General features: G+C 34.6%; 1 protein-coding gene across 1 annotated transcript in view; it reads left to right on the top strand.

Annotated features, from left to right (window-relative positions):
• Positions 1–19343, top strand: part of crhr2 (corticotropin releasing hormone receptor 2) — a 43903-nt gene extending 24560 nt beyond the window's left edge. The window contains exons 3-12 of the mRNA XM_005809445.2: positions 3742–3827; positions 4369–4475; positions 6501–6618; positions 6767–6920; positions 9572–9632; positions 9763–9835; positions 11635–11720; positions 14500–14635; positions 15044–15085; positions 17658–19343. Coding sequence (XP_005809502.2) covers positions 3742–3827; positions 4369–4475; positions 6501–6618; positions 6767–6920; positions 9572–9632; positions 9763–9835; positions 11635–11720; positions 14500–14635; positions 15044–15085; positions 17658–17798 — 1004 coding nt within the window. The 3' untranslated portion in view covers positions 17799–19343. The remainder of the gene's footprint in view (positions 1–3741; positions 3828–4368; positions 4476–6500; positions 6619–6766; positions 6921–9571; positions 9633–9762; positions 9836–11634; positions 11721–14499; positions 14636–15043; positions 15086–17657) is intronic.
• The last annotated feature ends 4674 nt before the right edge of the window (positions 19344–24017 follow it).

The following is a 24017-nucleotide window of genomic DNA, read 5'->3' as shown; positions in this document are numbered from 1 at the left end:
ACAGTCAGTTTCATATCAGCTTCAGATAATGACAATTTGTTGCAGGAAAAAATTGCAGAGAAAAAAAAGTTGTACTCCTCTTAAAAGTATTGATGTACTGAATTTGAAAAATAATGTTGTCGACTTATCTGAGAGACTGATTGAAACATTATTTGTCTAGAACACAAATTGATTCCACTTCATGTTGCACCTCATCAGAAACATGTTTTCATACTTATTGTGTATTTAATCTATCTCTTGGATTGTAGTATCATTTCTTCAAGTTCCCTTGCCTGTCTCCTGTCTTTGACTTACCTTCATAACAGGGACACAAAACCGAGTGTGATCAAGGTAATACAGTTTAAAAATAATTTGTTATTTTTCTTTTAGGCTTCAAGTAGCCATCTCACCACTCTCCAATGACAAAATGTTACATAATGTAACACTAATTTCAATGCAAAGGTTAATCCTCTGCTGCTGTCATTGCTTCAAAAGGTCCTAAAGGCATTTTTGAGGTGCTTCTTCCTGCTCCAGCATATTGCTTTGGTGTTAACAAGTCTCTGTAATTCAGGATAAAACTGTCTACGCCTGGGTCAGATTTGTCTAAACTGAACTCATCCCACAGGGGGAAACGCATGTAGAAAAGAGATTAAATTATTTATTCATCCCTTTATGTATTTTGGAGCAGTAAATCAGGAATTAATTTGCTCAAAGACATCATAAATTTGTGATTTGCTTATACAAAAGTATGATTCCTTTTAGTACTGACAGCATTAATCTTAAAAATTTAATCTTCAGCAGAAAGATTGAAATACTCACTTGAACTATCTAATGAGAATAAAAAGGGAGAAAATCACCTTTACATGCGTATTGCTGCTGGTTTTCAGAGCAACTCTGTTATTTGGTGTAAAGCAGATAAGGGGCTCACTGAATGTGCTCTGAGGAATTTCAAAATGAAATATTCAGTTCAAAGTTGATTACGAATAGCGGGTTTTAAAAGATATGCAAGCAACTGACGGTAAGAAGCTTTGCATATCCTTGCCATGAATAAAAATTGCGCTGCTCAATTGGCATTCAGTGCCAGCATCACATAGATAGTATAACTCAACTTTGAACTGAGCTTTGAAGAAATTACTAAGATGTTTAGTGTACCTGTGAAGCACTTTATAAACACTCCACATGGAATAAGTATTTCATACCAGTTTGGCTCATTGTAGTGTTAAATGCCATGTTTACTGGTGATTATTTGTTATATTTATATACAAATGTAATGTACTGTGATTTTTTTAGGGTAATCTGAACTCAATGAGTAATTTTAAATTGTTTTCCAAACTGTAAATATTACCATTAATGCAATGCATCTGCAGTCAAAAATAAAGGTTTTGTTAGTATTACATGGTCTACATTGTGCAGCTATTTTTTAATAAAAAGGAGCTGCGCTGGTTGTGTGTTACAAATTAAAAAAAAAGTGTCCAACTCAACACTTGCAAAACTACTTTAATGGTCTTTAGATATGCACATCTGCATTCATTTCAACACTTCATAGTAATACAGACACACATGCACAAAGCAGGATTAGGGAGATGGGGAGTTTGTTGCAGGAATGCAGTATAGTCCTCTTTAGATCTTAACCCTGTAACCAGATTGGTTCATTGGGGGAAAAAAGGCAGTTTTACCTATGGACTGTGATGTGTAACCATGCATGTCATTTGCAGTGCTCATAGATTGTGTTATATTATCATAATGTTCTGTTGTCCTGCTTCATAAACTTAACACACTGCTTTGACTGTTGTCAATTTTAAAGACTATTGGCACAGCTGCTCTTTTTGTAGCTCTACTGGGAGAGCTGAGGATATGTGTGTAAATCACACACCAGGAGGTCACATGATACAGACAGATGGGAGACTTAAAACAGTCTGTCTTGCTCTGTTGTCCTATCAAGTGTCTAGCGTTTCGAAAAACATATATGGATCTGTAAGTAAGAAAATTAAGGAAATTTTGTGGAACTCCCAGTCTCTTTAGAAGTCCTCCTGTTGATATAGAGATCATTGGGCTAAAGGTTTTGCTTCATTTCCACTGAGCGGAAATGAAACAATTTTGCATCTTTCCCTTGTGAAAGAAGCCCAAATGTCTTATACTGCACTGTCCCCGAACCTCTTTAGGTCATAGGACAATAGTAAGCTGATAGGGTGGAGCTACACAACACACTCCATTGATTGGGAGACAGAAAAATGTCACTGCTTGCGATAAGCACAAGTCATATGTGTGTGTCATGTTTTTTGTCACGTTGGGCATTCTAAATAAAAAAAAGTGCCATACAGAAAAAAAAAAAAAAAAACTGAACGATTTTCTCTGAAAGAGATTTTAGGAGAATTTTAGAAGTTTGTAGAACGTTTGAAATTAACACTTTGCAGATTCACATTTTACTCTTGATCATAGTACTGAAGAAATTAACTTTCTTGACATTGAAGGAAACAAAAGACAGATATCTGTCCACATCTATTCACTTTAGACTGAATATAAAGTTTTCTGAATATTATACTGAATATAAAGTCTAAGTTTATATATGTATATATAAACTTAGACTGTTTACATAAAATCCAACTTTCTAGAGACATTATAAATTCTAGATAAATTTGTGAAATTCCAGAACAATACAATAAGAACAAAAAGAATAGATGTTAAAAAAGTTCAAAACCAAGAAACCTTTAAAATAAAAAAAAACTAATCAGTTTTTACCCTACCTTTACAACAAAGTGCAGGAATATTACAGAAATAATTTGACACATTCTTCAAAGGGACCTCAATGATAACCCATAGAGAGGCAAACACATTAGTGATAGGATTGTTGAAGCTTTTCAGGATGATATTACCCCAGCAATAACCCTAATAATTTTCAACCTACATTGCAATTTTAAATGTCAACCCAGTTCCACTTCAGCTAACTGAGCTCACACACTATTATCCTGTAGCAGAATTCCAAAACAACAATTTTATTTTAAAATACTTGTATTTCCCTTGTTCAAAGCCCAGTTGTGACAGGCTGGTCTGTCTTCTGTTTAACTTGCTCAGGTCTGGAAAATGTAAACCAAAGATAGGGGTAATTGTTATCCAGCAAGTCAAGGATCAGTTGAAATCCTACCAAAGGTCTTTTTTTAAATAGACTGATTAAACATCCACTGTTACTGTTTCATCGTGTTTAAATTAACATTTTATTAAGTTTTTCAGCAGCAAATAAAAGTTGCTGATTCGATTTTTAGGATTTAAGCAATATTCTCAAGTTTCTATTTTTCAGTTAAAAAATTCAATATCAGCTGGGAATTTCTGATTTAATGAATATTAGATAAAGCCAAAATAAGGCTTACAATAAGTAAGATTTTCTTTCTTCAATAAATAAAAATGCACTGCAAAAAGAGCAAATTTGAAAGAGTTTCAACTTTCTCCTTCCAAGATAAAGTAAATGAAGCATGAAGTGGGACTTGGGTGATGTATGATAAAGCAGACATGCGGGTGGAGAGAGGAAGGGTCCAACCTTATATTAGCAGAATTTTCTTGGCAGTGATGATAGTTGTGCTTTCAAGCACAGAAAAGGTTCTTGTGAGGGAATCTCATTTTTTTGTTTTTAAATTTCCTTCCCTCCAGGTCATTTCCATTCTACATTTAATGTCTCTGTAGATTTAAGCCACCTTTAATAAAAAAAAATCACAAATTGTTCTTGTGTGTAATGCATTTTTATTGACTCCCATTACTCTTGTTTTGCAGGAAGTGCTTACAGAGAATGCCTGGATAATGGTACATGGGCATTGAAGATCAATTATTCCAACTGTGAGCCCATTTTGGAGGAGAAGGTTAGTGTGGTGACATGAAAACAATTTCTCGTTTTCCTATAAAAACACAGATTGCTATTACAAATGAAAACTCAAAAATATTGTTGCCACTTATTAATGCTCATTGAAATGTGTTATTTTAATGATGCAGATACCCCCCCCCCCCATCAGCCTTCAAAAAGCAAAAATAAAAAATAAAAAAATGCTGCCCTGCCTGTTTAAAAGCTTGAGGATAAAGAGTGCTGTTCATATGTGTTGTGCCTTGACCTGGTTACCTCTAATTTTCTCTCCAGTATTTCTGGGTCTTGCTCTAGTTCCTTTAATAATTTTAAGCCAAGACATCTGAAGTGTGTCAATGACATTGCTTTTCAATCCATGTTATCTAGTATATTATATAAGTATATTATGGATTTCTTGCTGTTTCCTATTATTCATACAGCAAAGAAACGATCTGCAGTTGTACTTCTTAGTATTTGTAAAGTGATCTAACAATGTCTGCATTTGTAAAACATATTTTTTACATCTAGCAATATAATAATTAATGTGTGTGTTTCCTTTTCAGAGAAAATATCCCATGCATTACAAGATAGCTCTGATCATCAACTACCTAGGCCACTGTATTTCTGTGGGAGCTCTAATCGTGGCCTTTATTCTCTTCTTATGCTTAAGGCAAGTATAGAAATAATCTGAAATGGGGCTCCTGTGTGCAACAGCCCAGATAGAAGATAATCAGTGAAACTGATGTTGCATCCTAATGCTGCTTGTCATTAGCTTGCTCATGTCAGATAAACAAATCTCTGCAGCTCAACTCGGTAGCTGACTCTAGTCCCAGACCTGATGCATATTTTCTAACACATCTGTCCTGAGGGCAGCTGTGAGTGCTAGCTTAAATACAAGAAGCTTTAGAAGCATTTTCTCACTTTTAAAGTTTAATTATTATGTAACTAAAGGAAAATTCTTATCTCTTACTGAGCCAGTCTACTTTAACACTTAATTGATATTGATTACATCATTCTATATGGGTTGTACTACTCTTTGACCTTTTTCTTGAATACTGTGCTATATATAGCATGAACAGATTATGTGTTAAATCTTAAGTACCTTCCAAGATAGAGTGACCCATATTTTAAGACCTAAAATCTCAGTTTGAATGAATATGCTTTTATCTCTGAAGGCATGACTGAGTGCAATAAAACACAAGGGCTATGACTACATTTTAACAATAGATTGTATGTCAACACTTTGGGATGTCAAGTTTTAAAATATAATGATGTAGTGAAAAAAAAAAACCTACTATGCTCCCTGCTGCCTGCCAAAAATCATGATTAATTTTTCTAAAATGCATTCATTAAGTTCAGCAAGACTATAGCCCTCAGGCCCTCATGTTTTCTTTCTCTTCAACTGTTTTAGCAACTGATTTGAGGGGCATAGAAAGACAATGGACTTTCACAGGGTATTTTGCACAGATTTATAGTATAGAAGGAACAGAGTATCTCAACTTTAGTTTATATCAACACTCAAAATCAACTCAGCCCATACACAGCTGTGACTAGTACTTGGCAGACTATAAACCCTTCTTAGATACATGCATCTATTTAATTCCCTTGAGCCACAGATAGTCTGTAAAAACCTCTGTGACAGAACCACAGCATAAACTCTTGGTAATGCGACTGCAAGCCAAGCATCTGTTACACTAGTCCCACTCACACTGTAATCCTTTCATCACATATCAGCTCCAGGCATGGCAGGCGTCATGTTAGTACTTTATGCTAAAGCAAGGATGGGGGGTGGGGTGGGAGGGTGGAGGGGCAATTATTTCTTCCAAAAAACACACAAGTAGCTATGATGTAGCTATGTATGTTGTAGAGTACCGGTACCTGAATATTGGCAAAATCAATTCTTCCACATATAAATGTGATAATAACCCCTAAATATGACTTTTATTGGTTACTGGTAACTTTAATCATTGACACTGAGCAATAAAGTGCAACGCTCCGTAGAGACAACTGGAAGTTTACATTATGTTAATGTAAACAGTTACCCCATTTAATCCCACCAGCAACAATTGTTGGCAGACATTTTTTCTAACTTCCGGAAGCTCTAAAATAATTGTTTTGACTTTTGGCAGCTAATTGAAGTTTCAAAATAAAATAATAGGGTGTCTACTTTAAGCAATATCAACTTCATGTATCTACTATGAACCCTCTTTACTTCCTCTTTACTTCCTGCCTGTAAAGCTGGAGGTAAATGTCTGACATAAACCTGTACAAGAGGAAGTCAGTAAAATATTTAAATAAACAAATATAAATAAAATATTTTGAACATATGTTCTTTCAAGTGTCTTAAATTATTGTCAAACTAAACAAAACAATAAAACAATTTCTTATGTTTCATTGTTTTGTTTAGTCTGACAATTATTTAAGGGTTAAGAAGTAATCCCTGAGAGCATTATTCTCCACAAACAGATCTTTTGCTTTTTAAAAAGCAACAACTGCATGCTACACAAGAAAAAACAATCTGCCCGGGCTCTAGGCTAATTGATATGAATGCCAAAAAACCCCCCCAAAAAACAACTAAAATCTTGAAAGGGCCGTACACTTATGAATTTGTACAAATTTCAAACCCATGCATATTTTTGTTAGTTAGCTCTTCTGAGAAATAACAGTGAAAATCACCATGTTGCTTATGTTGTAGGAGCATACGGTGTCTTCGAAACATTATCCACTGGAATTTGATCACCACCTTCATATTGAGGAATGTTATGTGGTTCTTGCTTCAGTTGATTGACCACAATATCCATGACAAAAATGAGGTATAAACATTTTTTTTTACTAATAGTAATCACAATAAGAGAGATAAATTACAAATATTTATTGATGGTAGTAGTCTGTACAACATAACATTGTTTTATAATTGTAATTTGATTTCTTTTGGATAATTCTGTCTCTTTTTCTTCTCAGCCTTGGTGTCGATTAAGTACGACAATATACAACTATTTTGTTGTGACCAACTTCTTCTGGATGTTTGTTGAAGGATGCTATCTTCACACTGCTATTGTTATGACCTATTCTACTGATAAACTGAGAAAGTGGGTTTTTCTTTTCATTGGTTGGTGTAAGTATGCTCCTGGTTTTATGCCATATATAAGGCAAAGCTGAGCAAGCTGGCTTTCAAATTATATTAGTGTACAATGTTCATAAAGAAAATACAGATTTAGAATGGAGATATGTCTGAGATGATTGCTTAAAGATGAATTGTGGTATCAATATTTGCTCCATCCCACCAAACATCAAAAGGCATTTGTTCATAATATGGAGGACTTATTTTTAGTTATGAATACAGGAAACATCCTGAAATATGCCTAATTTTTATACAGGAAATTATTATAATTTTTTCTGAAATGTAAATTTTATTTGTGAACTCTTCTATTCTATTCTATTCTAGTGTGGAACAACCCTAGCAGGACTTTCCATAAGTTCTGCACTTAAGGTTCCTATGAAGTATTTTATCCTGGCTAGTAAAAAAAACAAAAACAAACAGAACTCTGTTTTTGTTCTTTACCTCGAGTAAAAATAGATTTCTTTCATTGTGGAGCATGTACAGCCCTTACACAAGCAATAAGTTCAATCTTGTTCTTCTTAAAAATCAGTTTAACTTTGAGCAATGTTGTCATTAGATGTTCTGGTCTTTCCACCAGTATCTGATGCTAAAAGCAGTTGACATCAGAAATCTACAGACACATTTATACATTTTTGGAAAACAGTCACAATTGTCACAGTTGCCAAAATAATAACTAGCCAACAAAAATAACTAGGAACATACAGACAGTTGTGTAAATCAGCCAATCTGTCCTTGGTTTTCATCATGTAATAGACATGAGAGCTTATTTGCAACTACACAAAGTTAATGGATCTAACCATCCACAACCTGACAGAAATGCATAAATTAATGTAGTTTGAGTTAATGCAGCTGAAACACACCTCCTGGTTTGACTGCTGAAATGTAGGCAGCTGACTCTTATTTCTGCCTCAACACTCAAGCAAGTAGAGTTGTTCACACTTCAACTGCCTTAATTTGCTCATTCTATCCTACATCTTGCATGTCAAATGGGAAATAAGGGAATCAAGACAGAAATAGTCATTTAGCCGTACTTGGGGGAGGGACGGTAGATCTTAAGTTTCCAGGTAATTTTTGATTTAATTTATTTCTACTTTTGGAACAGTTAATGTTGTTCAACATAGATGGTTTCTTAGAGTACCTTACAAAAGCATTTAAATTCCTGGAATTATTTCACAGTTTGTCACATGCAACTACATATCTTGTCAAAATTTATAACAGTGAAACAGATGATTTGTGGTTTTCAGCATTTATAAAAAAAATAAAAAAAAAACCACAAGTGTGGCAATTAATTGTTCTCAACATACTGATAAACAATACCCAAGACCTCCAAATAAATTCTGGAGCCACCAACTGTCTTAATTAGTAACTGAATAAAGATCCTCAGATGTGTCAACATGAAAACTATAAATCAATCACTCCACAGACCTCACCTTTAAGGGGTCACAAGCCATGTAAGGAAGAAAGCAAACAGTGGCAGTGTAATGCTATAGGGATGCTTTTCAGGAACAGCACAGCTAATCAGAACTTTTGGGGAAATGGTTTGAATTGAAATCAGGTCAATACTGGAAGAAACCCTTTTAGCATCCTTGGAAGACACTTGAGATTTGAGCAAAGGTTCACCTTCCAGCAGGATACATGTACCCCAAGCTGGTACATCAATAGACATACAAGAATGTCTCAGTCAACGTCCTGACATATACAATAGAGAATCTCTGGTAAGAGTCCACAGCTCATGTTCACATGTTCTCCAATCACTCCAATTTGAGTTGTTTTTCGTAGGAGAATGGGAAAACATGTACAGTAGGTCTCCATACATGGAAAGCTGGCAGAGCCATTTCAGTATTTTTTTCCCCTTGTCTCATCTATGTACTACTTTTTATTCTGTAAAATCCCAATTATTTTGACACTTTTGAATCAAAACTTTAAGGAGTGCAGAAACTTTTACAACATATTGTGTAGTAAACAATGAATAAATTATTCAAACCAAATCCATGATTTATTTGAGTCCATTGTTAACTAAACAACTTTGTTGTAATGAAAAAACTTTTTTTCTCTTTCAAGAGAAAATCAATTTAAATAACTGTTCAAGTTTAAGCTCAGTTGAAGAAACTTTGATGTGCCTGGCATAGAATATTTAATGAACATTCAAAGTTCAACTCATGTGACACTTGACAGATTTGTTTAAATGTTTTATTTGCTTACCATTTCAAATAGTTAGGAGTCAAACTTAATATTGGAAAGTTTAAAGCATATGACAGTTTTATAACAGAAATCTTTCTTAGATATTTACTGTGTCAAAGAATCCTCAGTGTTTTCCTTACGCTTTGGATCCATCATCAGTTTGAGGAAATTAGTTTTGGCTCCCATGATGTGGTTTATGTCTGTCGAGTGTCTTTAGCTGTAAAGTGCAGTTTAGGTGAAACCCTTTCAGAGAAGGATAATGGGTAGATGTTTTCGTCGTGTTGGTTTTTCTTTAATATCACCATTAGCTGATTATTCTGACCTAGTTTTTTCTCTGCTACTGTTTGAGATTAATGGAGATTATTACTTCAAAAGTCAGAAGAGGACTTTTAAAATGAACAAGTGCAAATATACTGTTAAAACAAAATATGTAACTTGGATCACCTTTCCTGTCTGCATTCCAGGCATCCCGTGTCCAATAATTGTGGCGTGGGCTATCGGAAAATTGTATTATGAAAATGAAAAGTAAGTATTTTTTGTTTGCATTAACATGACAAAGAAAGGAAAGATTGATGCATTTTTTTCATCTAAATTTGTTTCAGATTGTTTAAATTTACATTTCCTCATTTTTCTATGTATTTTTTACTTTCAACAGATGCTGGTTTGGTAAAGAGCCTGGGAAATATATGGACTACATTTATCAGGGACCAATTATTCTTGTGCTTCTGGTCAGTAGCTGCAAGAATCTTCAACATGTTTCAGATTTACTCTTTGCACTAGAAAAAATTCAATACCATCAGCACTTTTTTTTACACCTTTTTATTGTGAGTTTTGTTTGGGATGGCTTACCAGAGTTTTACTTATTTTCACACTGAAAGTTGCAAATTAAGTGGAAAAACAAACCCAAATCACTTGAGAACCCAGCAGAGAATGTTGCAGTAGACTGATGATCTATGAAGAAGATAGTAATGAAAGAAGCTCTAACCAGGGTTCAAGTGATGTTTTATTTGATTATATATCAAAATAGGACAGCAAGTCTGAAAAAATGTGGGTGAATATTATGCCATGTAGACCTAACAAACAGGTGATTATTAAAGTGCTCTTTGAAGAGCAAAGTCAACCAATATTCACCACAGTGATGAATGATTATTTGCAACAAAATAATTATATGTGGTAAAACTAAAAGTCTGAAAATATTTATACAAATACAATTTCTGCCACAGTTCTGAACAGCTCTGTTATTCTAATGTCCATAGACATTCATCTGTTATCCTACAAGCGACTGACACAAGAATATTTTATACTGAGCAGCAATACTGTGATTTTTGTAAGTCTGCATTTCTCCTCATATCAGTCAGCGTTTTACTCATGACAGTTTAATTGCACTAAGTAGCTGGTGACATGTTATTTTGAGGACATTGTCTCGCCACTTAAAATTTACAATTCGATCTGAAGTCAGGTTTCTCATGGGATGTTGTTTGACCCTAAAAAGTCACATTGAGCCAGACTTACTCATGTGGTAGTAGGCGGGAAGTTAAAATCCTCAGACAGGATCTGTGCTCAATTGTTTCCTTTCTTTAGTGGGCTTATTTTCCTGCCACATGGAGACAAACATATTGCCCACAGCTAATTTATGTTAAATATTTAGGAGGAAAGTAGACAGAAGACACATCAAAACAATTAACATAACAAAATAAAGCACTTTGTTACCCAACAAACATTATGCTCACAAACAATAGTCTGACTGTATACTCACTTCATTTGTAAGTGTTGTGTTGTTGCATAAACTGTGCTGAAGTCTTCGCTCTCAGCTGCAGTTTGTTTATTGCTTGCATGTACAGCAATTTTATACATTCCTGTTAGAAAGTGAATTTTGGCCAGAAAACAAACTCTGTGCTTTCTGTCGTCATAGAAAGCACAAACATGGTTCAGGACCATGCTCTTCAAGACACTAAATCTTCTTCTATGTGTGGTAGAGCCTTTTTATAGGAGAAGCCATAGGTTGAAAGTTTTTTCTCCTTTTTTTAAACCAGATAAACACATCATAAAATGCCTGCATTGGAAAACAACATAACAGCTGACTGTGACTTCGGTTTTATGGCTTCATATTTTTTTGGCACTAGTTTAAACACAAAAGTGAGATGTTTCAAAAATAGACCTATGAATAAAAATGTGAAACAAAAGCTATTTCTGTATGGCATCCAGATTTTGGATCTATAAATTGAATCTTACTATTTCCAAAAAAAGAAAAAAGACTTTTTGTGGGACAGTTTTATACCACCCCATACAATTATGTATTATTATTGTAACTACCTTGGATCCTCTGACACATTGTGTCACTCCCTGCTTTGCTTTGAGTTGTGCTTTGACTTGGGCTGTTCTGTGCTCTCACAGCTTACAGACAGCGCAGTAAGCTTACCAACAGCTCACTGAGCTGTCTGTTCTCACCAGATAATTGTCTTCTCTGTTCTTCACGCCAGGTCATTACCACAGAGCTCAACTATGTTTTCTTCTCCCTTTTTGCTAGATAAACTTTGTTTTCCTCTTCAACATAGTACGGATTCTCATGACCAAACTGAGAGCTTCAACCACATCAGAAACAATTCAGTACAGGTAAGAAAGTTTTGTCTATGCTTGTGTCGATTGTCACGCTTTTTACTTCTTCGGCTTTATGTAAAAAGACCCAAAAAACTCAGAGTTATTTTTGGGTCTGAAATACAGTTTGTGGTATACATCATAAATATGACTGCTCAGACTGTGCACTAGAACACAATATGGGTTATTTATTTATAAACTGCAAGTGTTGACACCTGGAATTAAAACTCCAAATCATCAGATCCTAATTATCTTCTCTACTTGCAAATTAATACATGAACACATCATACAGTGACAGCTGCACGGCAAACTTGCCTTCAGGTCTGCTGATGTTTCTGAAAAAACTGATGCCCATTCACATTGATCAGTAAGACAAATACTTAAGAGAAACATCCTAAGAGACAAACTGACTTGCCTTTTTATCCATTGTTAGATTTATGTTTCATTTTGCCCCTAGCGAGTGTCACCCTGCCCATGTCAAAACCCTTCACTGTGTCCAATAATCGAAGGCCAAGGGTTACAAACAAAAATTTTCCTCATACGCTTTCTTTGAAAATAAAAATATTGTCATCTTACCATCTAATGATTGCTGCTAGAAATTCTGTCATTTTACAGCTAAGATCAAATTAATCTGCCATAATAATTGTTCCCACTTCATCTTCTTGCCTTCTGTGTTTGCAGCTGTGTTGTCATGGTTCAGTCACCTTACGAAAAACCAATGGTAGGCATCAGGTTTGGATTTAATGCTGTGAACACAGTAGAAAGGTTTTGGATTAGATGTGTCTGTCATACTTAAGTCCCATATCAGAGTGAGGTTGGGGTAATTACAGTGCTTTTTGCAAAATGCTCTTTTATTTAGTCCCACCATTAACCACTAGAAAAAAGTGGAAAATCTCTTATGTGCCTGATTGCTAAAACAGCAAAGCTTGTTTTCAACAGCTGCTATCAGTGTACATTTTTTTTGACTTCCCATGGGAATATGTTGAAGAAAACAAAGTGTTTGTGGCATCCCAGCTCAGACTATTTATATTCAAATTCAAGGTTTTGAGGCTGGCTGTGACAGGAGTTTGTTTTTGTGAGCTTTGAAGAGATAAGCAGATGGTATAGCAATATGTAAAGCATAATCTGCATAACATGTTTTCTGTTAAATGTCATCTTCTAATTGTTTCCAATCTGAATTTACATTTGTTTCTAGTGTTTATCAGAAATAAACGTTAGGTTTGATATAAATGTCAGTCATCTGTTATTGACAATCATATCACTACATTTTTATTTTGTTTTGTTTAAAAAGTTTACCTAAACACATCTTACAGTGGAGCATTGTTTGTTTGCTGCTGAAAGAAAGTTATCTATCTATCTAGAAAGTTATCTATCTAGTTTTCTGCTATTAAGGAAAGATATGCAGCACCATTTATTCATTTTGGCTTGGTGCAATCACAACCTTCAATATATTTTAATTGGATTACATGGAACAGATCAACACTAAGTAGGTCATAGTTGTGAAGTGAAACAAAAATCATAAGTGGTTTTCAGAATTTAAAAATAAAACAAAACATAACTAAGTCAGGACACGGATAAACAAATGATTAAAATTCAAATACCAAAAAGTCAAACAACCCAGGAGAGATAAGTAGATGGTACAGCAATATGAAGAGCCAGAATCAGAAGAGCTTTTCAAGTGAAAACTGATTCCCCTCTTTTTTGCCTTTCTCTGCTCAGCTCTCACTCTCAGTGGTTCTGCTCTGCTTACAGCAGAACATAAATTGGTACACAAAATATTTACCTTACCTTCACTTATTGTGACAAAGTGGCCAACCACTTTGTCACAAGGCCAACCATATGTGACCATACCACTATGTGAAAACAGAAAGGTGAACAGACGTGACAGTCAGGTGGAGAATCTTTCTGTCCTCTCAGTCAGTGATGAGGAGGAAAGTGCATAAAAAAACTCATAAATATAACTGACACCCATAAACAAAGCAACATCTGGCTGCAGTATAATATAAATTAACAAAAATGTATGATTATGAAGGTTATGTTTGGTAGATTTGTCTGCAAAGCAAATAACACAGACTTGTTAATTTATTTTTGTGTTTAATAACAATTAAAAGTTTGATTAAAATATTACATAAAAGTAATAATTGATGCTTTAACATTTCAACAGAATAAATACATAAAATTAGGCAAGTATGAGGCATCTCATAAAAACACTGAATGCAAAAAGATTTATTCAATTAAAAGTGCTGAACTTCCCATCACTGCATCCAGTCTGTCTGAGCCTGAGCAATTATTAAAGATACTTGGGTACAAGTTTCAGTTTCCAGATTTGCAAAACTGGTAGAGATGTACCACAGAAACATTCTGGTGTAATACTAGTAAAAGGTGATTGCACTAAGTATGGACTCATGGGCAATGAATACAAATGGACAGCATACCTTTCAAATTTGTATATAAAAAAACAAACATTGTTCTCCTTTAACTTTATTTTGCATTGGTGTCTCACTTAATACAAAAAAAATGCAATAAAATTTGCCCTCATCACAAAATAAGGAATATTCAAAGAATCATGTATGTGGTCTTGGAAGGAGCTGTTTAAAAGTCACTTATTGAAAAGTGGTCATTGGCTTTCAAAGGCTTTCAGAGATAGACACAATCTCTGACTATCTTGTGAGTTGATACTGTGATGGAGAAGTGTTTTTATTTTTTCTGCACAATGTCATATGATTCCCAGAGTAAGATATTTCTGTAAGTAAAAAATAAAGAAGCTGTTGCTCATGTTAATTCCTTGTCTTTGCAGAAAAGCTGTGAAAGCTACACTCGTCTTGTTACCTCTGCTGGGGATCACCTACATGCTGTTTTTTGTCAATCCGGGGGAGGATGACATCTCTCAAATTGTTTTCATCTATTTTAACTCCTTTTTACAGGCTTTCCAGGTGAGAATGATTTTCTTTCACACACTACAACAGTGGACAACCGTCAGTGTTTTTGTTTTTTTTTGCCAGAGTTGCATCATTTATTTGATCCGCTTTCGAGTTTTCTGGTGGGAAGATAATTTGATCTAGCATTCTGGCTGTGCTTAGACAGTCTGTTTCCCTCCTGTTCTGTACTCTCACATGTCAAGATTAGTCGGCCCATGTGGGCTTGATTTCTGCTCTGTAGCTATTCCTTTTATTAGTGTATTATTATTTTTTTATCTATGAATAAATGGAAGGAGGGCTGGTGAATCATATTTTTTCTGGAGTATAATGGTAATAACTTTTTTATGTGAATTGTGTCTTATAGCATTTGAAAAGATATGGTCCTATATTTTACTTCTGCTGATAATTTGTCTTATTCTACAGGGATTCTTTGTGTCAGTCTTTTACTGCTTTCTAAATGGAGAGGTAAGTCATTGATGTCTAATGGAAAAACATTAATCACTGTGGGTTTTGATTCATAGTCCTAATAAGTCCCATATATGTCTCCTCAAATATTTTAATATTTTTCTTCTAAATGTGTTAAAACTTAATCTGACAGAAGCATCTTTAGCCAGAATATATGTTAAGCACTAGACTGAGCCACACAATGAAATTTTCAGGAAAGTGCTTCAAGTGCTGCAATTATCATCTGATTAAAAATAAAGGGAAATTCACAGAATGCCAGTAGTTGTCTGACAGTAATCAAAACCAGATACTTTGGTTCCCTCTTCCATTAAAGAAAAAGTCCAGTCTTTAGGGCTTGCTTGAAGTTTTAAATGCTTCTAAAGGTCTCTTTTTGCACACACAGTGAAATTCAAATAGAATGTAATAAAATACTTTTAAATCTAAATTTTATCTTTTTTGAGTCTGATTATGATTGTTTGTCACTGATACCCAGACTGCCAGTCAAAGCAGAGCGTGTTTGGTTTGGCTAAGTTCCTGATCCAATCTTTTACAGATTTTGGTAGTTAATAGGATTTACAGCCAAAAGTCTGATTTTATTTGTACAGGAGACAGGCAGTGAATTTCATTTTTCTTGCATTTGCTAGTTAAAAATTAGTCTTTAAATAAGTTGTTACTCTCAAAAGTCTTACATGTAGCATTTGTAACTTGATGTTATTCTGGGTCAATTATTTTGTAATACAGTTCTGTCATGAACCACACCAAAGGTCTGCAATCTGTAGCTTGATGCAGTTCTATTTGATCAATCTACCTGGAACTAAAAGTTGATTATATTTGTGATTATATTTATATTTGTGCACTGCACATTGAAAAGCTTAGGAATATTAACATCTAATTTTGTACAACGTGAGAATTCAAAGTCAGCTTGCTATTTTATTAATTTCTACCAAATGGTGGAGACTGAAATGAACCAGTTCTTCACTTTTAAAAAAAAATGGTCATTTCCTTTTTTATAAATAATAGCAATGTCACACTGTGAGAAAAATAACATGAAGAAGTTTCTTCTTCATGTTTCCAAAAACATGAAGAAGAAACATGTAATTTGGTGTGATATATTTTGGAGTGACTATTGAGAAATGAGAAAACTATGAAATAACCATGATTCTCCCTTGATCTGGAGTTCCATGCAAGAATTTGACTTGAGCAAAGTTTATAATTAGAAAGGTGAAGGATCAGTTCTGAGATACACAAGAGGAAAATTTCAATGATTTAAAGGCAGATGAGACCACAGGCACCAAAGATGCTGCTGCGAACATACTTTGCTATGTCATGCATTGATATCTTAAATCCCATAGAGAAAGACCATGCACATCACGGTCTAAGGTTTTTCTGTTAAGATTAAAATTATTCCGGATAAGCTTGGGAGACATTATTTTGGGGCAGGCTTTGTCTAACACCCCGTACACCCCTGAATGCGTTCCTTTTGGAGTGGTATGACTAAACTTCTCCTCTAGTGATGTAGATCATTCTCCCCACACATATAAACAATGGATGGAAGGATGAATCAATAAACAAAGAACATAGTCTGAAAAAACTATTATTTGGAGGCGTTATCCTAATTGAATCAAAACCTTGTCCAGAGAACCAGTCTAAGTCATTTAAAAGTAAACCTTGTCTGATCCAGAAGTAAAATCTGACTTCAGTAAAGTTAATTAAATTTACATTTCATTAAACTTCTGACATCTAATGGAAGTTTGTTTTTCTGCTGCAGAAAGTATTTTTTAATGTTAGAAAACTTAAGGACAATTATTCTACCTGAACTCTGAGAGCTGTGGATATGAAAGTTCAACATAGCAGGTCACATGAAACAGACAAAGAGCGACAGCAAGACAGTTACTCCTCAAATGTAAAACTAATTGTAAATAGTGAAAAGGCTTAAGCTCAAAGCAAAAACCACAAATTCAATTGACAAAATATTGTGCATTAACTATAGTAGAGTTTTTGAAGCTGGAAACATGGAAAAGGTTGAATAATACAGCATTTATTGCATTTTATAAAACAATAGCATATTGTTTGCAATTTGGTATACTGTATCTAAAGAGCAGAAAAATGGTCTTGAATTTAGCCTTCATATGTTATCATATTTATATTTACTTATTTAAAGATGTTTCATCCTATATCTGTAATGTTGGTAAGAATGTTGATAAACAGGATAACATGATGCCTTAGCTGCAGTTGTCTGCTTTTTTAAAACCTTCAACTTCAATCTTCAGTTTTTTTTGTCCATGCCACTTGAAAAGGAAATTGCTGCTTATGTAAAATCACAGCAAATCTCATGTCAAGGCACTTTGCAAGACAACAAGATGCAATTTTCATTAAAAAATATATAATATAATCAATCCAGTCTTACAGACAAATTCAAATTCACTTACAAATTCAACCTGAATTGCATGCACCAATTAGATCCTCTTTTACAATACAGTGAAGTTCAGTTTAGCCTTAAATGTGTTTCAGGTTCATAAGTCAGCGGTTTACATTTTATGCAAGGAAGATATATACTGTCTCTATAATCTGCTGATTTTGCTCAACATTTCAGGTCCGTTCTGCAGTGAGGAAACGGTGGCACCGTTGGCAGGATAACCATGCTCTTCGAGTGCGAGTGGCACGAGCCATGTCCATCCCCACATCGCCGACCAGGATTAGCTTTCACAGCATCAAACAGACCACAGCTTTGTGAGCGTGGGAATAAACTTTATCCCTTCTGACATGCTCATCCACAGAACAGCCTTCATGATTTTGGTCCAGCATTCCAAATTAGGCTAAGTACTTCACAGTAAACTGCTTAGTGTTGTGTGTCTAAGTCAACAAGACACTCCTTTTTACTGCTGAGGTTTCAAATGCTCATAAATTAGTTTGTTAGAAGATGCATTGTTTTATGGAAATGTACAGTGTGTAAAGTACAGGATTTGACATTCTTTGAAGAGTGTTTTGCAGCAAAGACAAGTCACCATTCACCAACAAAGTAGGTCTTGCTATGCTTTTTATTTCTGTCAAATAGCTGCTTAGTGGTTATTTATGGGAGGACAAGAATTTAGCAGAATCTGCAACTCATACACTCATAGACAGGACACTCTCGTTATGCTGAAAGAGTGCAATCAATAAAACTTGAACTGTAATTGACCACAATGCAGCCACTTGTCTGCCAAAACAACCATTTGTCTTGAATATGATCAGAAACCTAACTTTAAAAAAAAAGAAAACAGTTATTTTGGATGGAGGTGGTAAAAAGGAAAAAGTTTTGTCTTATTCTGTTCTGCTTTACATGTTATCAGGGCATTTGTTCACACAATTTCACTTTCACCTCTCCTGGTTATTTGTTCCCAGCACTCTTATTTCTCCTGTGTGCAAAAACAAACAAGAGGGTACCGACAGAAAGAAGAGTCTACTTCAGGACATGTTTGATGCCACTGGTTCCCCAATCCCAAGTTAAATCTCGAGTCCAGACAAGCAAATCTAAGATTATAGTTATTATTTTAAGAAGTGAAAGTGATTCTTAGCCATTTATGCAATATTTGCATATAGAGCACAAAGTGTTGTGCACGGATTTATCATGCATGTGAAGTGAAAGCAGATTAAATTCTTTTTGGCTTTATGAAATCCTCGTGGCTTTCTCATAATCAGTGTCACAACTAAGCTTTTGCTGCTGAAGAAGGGAAGCCTGATGGAGAGGGAACCAGTCACATCCCTAAAGACGCGCTTCGGTCAGGTCAGCGTATTCTCTCAATGTAATGCCAGCTTTTACGTCTCACAAGGCTTATCCCACAAAGTCATGGAAACAGCCATGTGTCTGCTTTGGTATTTGCCCAAAAAACTTTTTGCTGAGGGATTAAAAGAGGATGAGAATTATTGGCTTTTTTGGAAGAGATTACACAAATAAAAAGCATGTATTTTATTGATGATCTAAAATGCTGATGATGTTTAAGCCTGACTCATCAGATCATCTGCATAATTCTCTAGAGTTGTTGAAAATAGATTTTCAAAAATAAGTGTATTAATTTTTGAATTTCTGTTAATACTCCAAATAAACTCTTAGCAGTTTTCTGTCATTTTGATGCCACACAGTGCGTCAGTTAAATAACAAAATTTATACATGTGTATCTCAGTACATTAGAATATCAACTGAAGTTATTTACAATACAAATTAAATAGACATTTTTTTATTTATAGTATTTATTTTTTGTTTGTTTTGATTATTATGGTTTATTGCTAGTGAAAACCCACATTTCAGTTTCTCAGAAAACTGAAGACCAAAATATATTTTATTTCATATAGACATGTTGACTGACTAAAAACTTTGTCCACTATAATATGTGAATTCATTACTTCATCGAGGTTTGTTTTTGCATTGAATTAGAGCGTATCTCCTCTGGATTGACGGTCTGCTGTTTCTCATTTTCTTCTAGACAATATTCTATAGGTTGTTTTTGGGATTTAGGTCAAACCAGTTTGCTTGTCATATCAAGAACAGAGATATTATGATTATTACTGTGGTCACTTCTGTCTTTGAAAGAAACTCAGCATCTCCACAAGGCTTGTCAGAATAGGAAAGCATGAAGTGCTCTAAAATTGCTATATGTAAGGTCCTGCTGACTTTAGATAATAGACCAACAGCAATAGATTAAAGAGCTCCCCAAATCACTGACTGCATCTCAATCAACTTTTATTCTGTCTCTCCATTTGTTCTGAAGTCTCTGAAGCATTGGTTTCCAAATGAAATGCAACATTTGCAATTAGAATAGCCACCACACTTTTTCTTTCCAATAAACTTTCCATTAAAATACTTGAATAAATCACTTTGTGAAGAGCCTGCCTATTTAGCAAAGATCTTTTCTGACTTTCTCTCATTGAGGAAGATGTTAGTGACCTGTTACTGGACAACTGTCATTTCAGCAGTCCTGATAATAAATGTGAAGGCTATAAGATGAATTTATATGAGCCATAAGATTATACTATAAGATAACATGCTCTCAAATTATTTTTAATTAGTGGTATCTAATAAGAATTTTGGAGAAACTGGGCTTTCATTACCTGTAAGGGATAATCAATAAAAATTAACACTTGAAGTACATCAAAGTGTGATCAAGCTATGTAGTTCTATCTTTTTTGGAATAGATTGGTGAAATCAAATAACTTTTTGATAATGTTCTAACTTATTGAGAGACACAATACTTTCTGGAGTATACATCATAGGGTTTGGTAAAAGTTTGACCAAAAACTCTTTTTTCAAAAACTGTGTTTAAATGGCTTGTATAAAACATAAAATATGTAACCATCTGTTTATGTAAAAATGTGCTTTTCATTGTTCACTTTGTAAACTTGTGTTAAACTAAAGCAAATTTCTTATTGCTGTTCTGTTCTACTACACTGGTGTAGTAGTACACTGTTCTGTGTAGTAACTATCTACCCCAGACTGATTTGTTGTAAATATTATATCTGCTTCACTTCAGAGTCACGGCATGTGAAGCTGTAGTACAGCACATCTTTTCAGGATTCCTACAGGTTGGATAAAGTTAAAAGGACTACATGATGCTACTATTGTAAAAATGTGAAATAATCTTATAAAAAACATTTATTTAAACTCACCAAAGAGACAACCTTTGTTAACTAACTTACAGTTTTTATTGTCTACATATTTATATTGTTGTCAGTGGACTATAGTTAATGAATCTGTTTTTAACATGATTTTTTTACATCGATCTCTCATGAAGTGTAAGCAACAATGCCAGATGTCAGATCTGTAGATTTTAAGGAAACCACCCATACTGCCTTACAAAACAAGAAATGTATTTTTGTGAAAAGGAAGTTGTCTCTATTGGTTAAAATAAAAATATTCTGTGTTATTGTGCCATTGATTTTTACTCATGTCTGAACAACATACACATTTCAACTGATTCTTATCTTTCACAATATGCAATAGAAGAATATTTTTTTGATATTATAACAAATGTTCTAACTGATTTTAAAGGGGGGAAGGGGGGTTCTGTAACATTATGTTACACACACACACACACACACGGACACCCCCCCACACGCACATATATATATATATATATATATATATATAGTTACTTGATTGTGTTAAAAAATGGCACTATGTGCCTGGAAAATGCCATCCTTTCCAGTGTGTTTCAGCAATAGTATTTTGATGATTTACCCTTGGTGATGAACTCCAAGTCTTTCTTCCATCATCTCAGATTCTTTTCAGGACTCTGGCACTTCATGACATTACTTTTATTCCAGTTGAGAATATCTCTGCCATGGATATGAGTAATTTAGGACTTAACTATATCTTATTTAATGGATCTTGGATTTTTGAAATTTCTTTGGAATTAATAATGTATTTTTAGTTTAGTTCAAACGAACCAACATCAAAATCCATGTAAATACATGTTTTAGATAATGTGATTTTGATATTTTAACACTAGTTGGAATAATTGTTGCTTTTCTGACATGCAAAACCTCTTGGCTCATATTATCCCTTTTTTGTTTTAAAAAATTGTGTGAAAATGTAAATACTGAAACACCATGGGATAGTGTTATTCTTACACAAGGATATAGCCGAGCATCTCAGACAGGCCTATGCCCAATAATGCTAAGTAATCTGACATTTCCAGAAATTGCACTGATATTTTTCATTTGCTTTTCCACAGGAATAAATTCAGCTGTTTTTTTTTTGTTTGTTTTTTACTGCTCACATACAAATCGTTCCTCTCTTCTGGTAGAGAGGAAAAAAAATCTACTTTACATGTTTTATGATATGTAAACACTGTAAATAATTATTCATTGAAATGTAATCATTTTAAACTAGTGATGAAAAAAGATGGCGTAGGAGACAGCACTTGCTAGATGTAGTTTTATACATTTCAGGCTCGAGTGAAATGGAGCAGAAACTACAGCCTTTGCCAGCAACCCTCAGGACTCATCTAGCCATGCATCCTCAGACAAAGAGATAAGACTCTAATATGCTGTAATGAATGCTTGTTGAATCAACTAATACTCTTGATAGTTGTCAGCATAATGAAAGAGGAACATTAGATGTCAGGCTTTCCTTTACTGTTAACTAACTAACCTAAATTGCATCACATTTATGTAAGTTGCATTTGAACAGTTATGTACGGTGGCCGACAGGTGCAAATGCGCAGCAAAAGAGAAAACATGCAAACAAAAAAGAAGACACCCCCGAATGAAATGCAGCAAACAAAAAGAGAGACGCAAACACCCCCGAATGAAATGCAGCAAATAAAAAGAGAGACGCAAACACCCCCGAATGAAATGCAGCAAACAAAAAGTGTTGAAAACGGAAGTGCTCCAGACCACTAGGGGGAGTCAAAGAAAATAGTATTCATTTCTATGGGACCAGATGCAAGATTCTTCTTCTTCTTCTTCTTGGTATTTATTGGCGGTTGGCAACAAACTTACAGTAGCATTACCGCCACTTACCAGTATGGAGTGTGGTTCGAGATGGTCTATAAACTTTCACTTTCTACCTTTTCCCTCCATTAACTCCTGATTAAACATACCCCCACACATACACACCTGCTTATATTATCCAACTTGCTTATAACTTTATATACCCCTCTTTGATATTCTTTACACATTCACACCCAACTTGCTCTACTCATATCCTATGAAATAGCTTTGTTTTTTTAAGATACCGAATAATTATTTGAATATGTCTACTCCCAAAATCTCTCCTCAAAAATTCTATTAAATTAAACCTTTCTTTAATACCTACACACTCTCTCAGCATGCATCTTCTCTCTTCTTCATACTTACAACACTCTAAAATAACATGCTCTATTGTTTCAGACTTCTCACAATAATCACACTTTCCAGATGCAAGATTCAGAGAGATACCTTTACTTTCTTTCAAATTTCTTTCTCTGAATCTTGCATCTGGTCCCATAGAAATGAATACTATTTTCTTTGACTCCCCCTAGTGGTCTGGAGCACTTCCGTTTTCAACACTTTTTGTTTGCTGCATTTCATTCGGGGGTGTTTGCGTCTCTCTTTGTGTTTGCTGCATTTCATTCGGGGGTGTTTGCGTCTCTCTTTTTGTTTGCTGCATTTCATTCGGGGGTGTTTGCGTCTCTCTTTTTGTTTGCTGCATTTCATTCGGGGGTGTCTTCTTTTTTGTTTGCATGTTTTCTCTTTTGCTGCGCATTTGCACCTGTCGGCCACCGTAGTTATGACCTTATCTGAACATATTACAGTTTGGGCTCTAAAATGGCAACAAAACTGAGGTGGATGTATCTGATGAGGTTCAAAACTGACCAGATTTAAACAAAAGAAATCGTTGCTGTGCTTGTTTATTTACTGGGTGATAGATAAACGTAAATATCTATCACCCAGATTTCTCCTGAAAACTGAACTGACAGATAAATGCATATATTGAGTTTGAAGAAACGGTGGTAGGCTGTAAGTCACAGGCTACATTTTGACCACTACAGATTCTGAAATAATGAACAAGAGCAAAAGCCCAAATGAAAATTGGTTTTCTTCCAGAATCTATTACACAGGATTTACATTGGGGAGAATGAATCTGTTTCCCTGGAGGAATCTAAAGACACTAAGGTCAGATATTGCTGCTGAAAACAGCAGTATACAAATTTCATGCCTTTTATTGTCCATCATAGTTTCACATATGAGCTTTATGAGATATCTCTATCACAAAACAGTAAACAAATATAACCAAAAAATAAATGCATAAAAAATCAAGTCTGTGGATTAAAATGTTTAGAGTGAGGAATCTAAAGCCACAAACGCAATGCATGGATGGAAGAAAGACAGGAATATTTTCTTCCAAAAAAACTCTCCAGATCTGGCTACAGTCGCTCAGAATTTTGTAGGTGAATATGTTTATGGGCTGAAGCAACCAGACTTTTGGATAATAAGT

Source organism: Xiphophorus maculatus, chromosome 6 (assembly GCF_002775205.1).
Source record: "Xiphophorus maculatus strain JP 163 A chromosome 6, X_maculatus-5.0-male, whole genome shotgun sequence".
Classification (NCBI taxonomy): Eukaryota; Metazoa; Chordata; class Actinopteri; order Cyprinodontiformes; family Poeciliidae; genus Xiphophorus; species Xiphophorus maculatus.
Note: the sequence above shows the minus strand (reverse complement) of the source record. Positions and strands in the feature narration are given on the sequence as shown.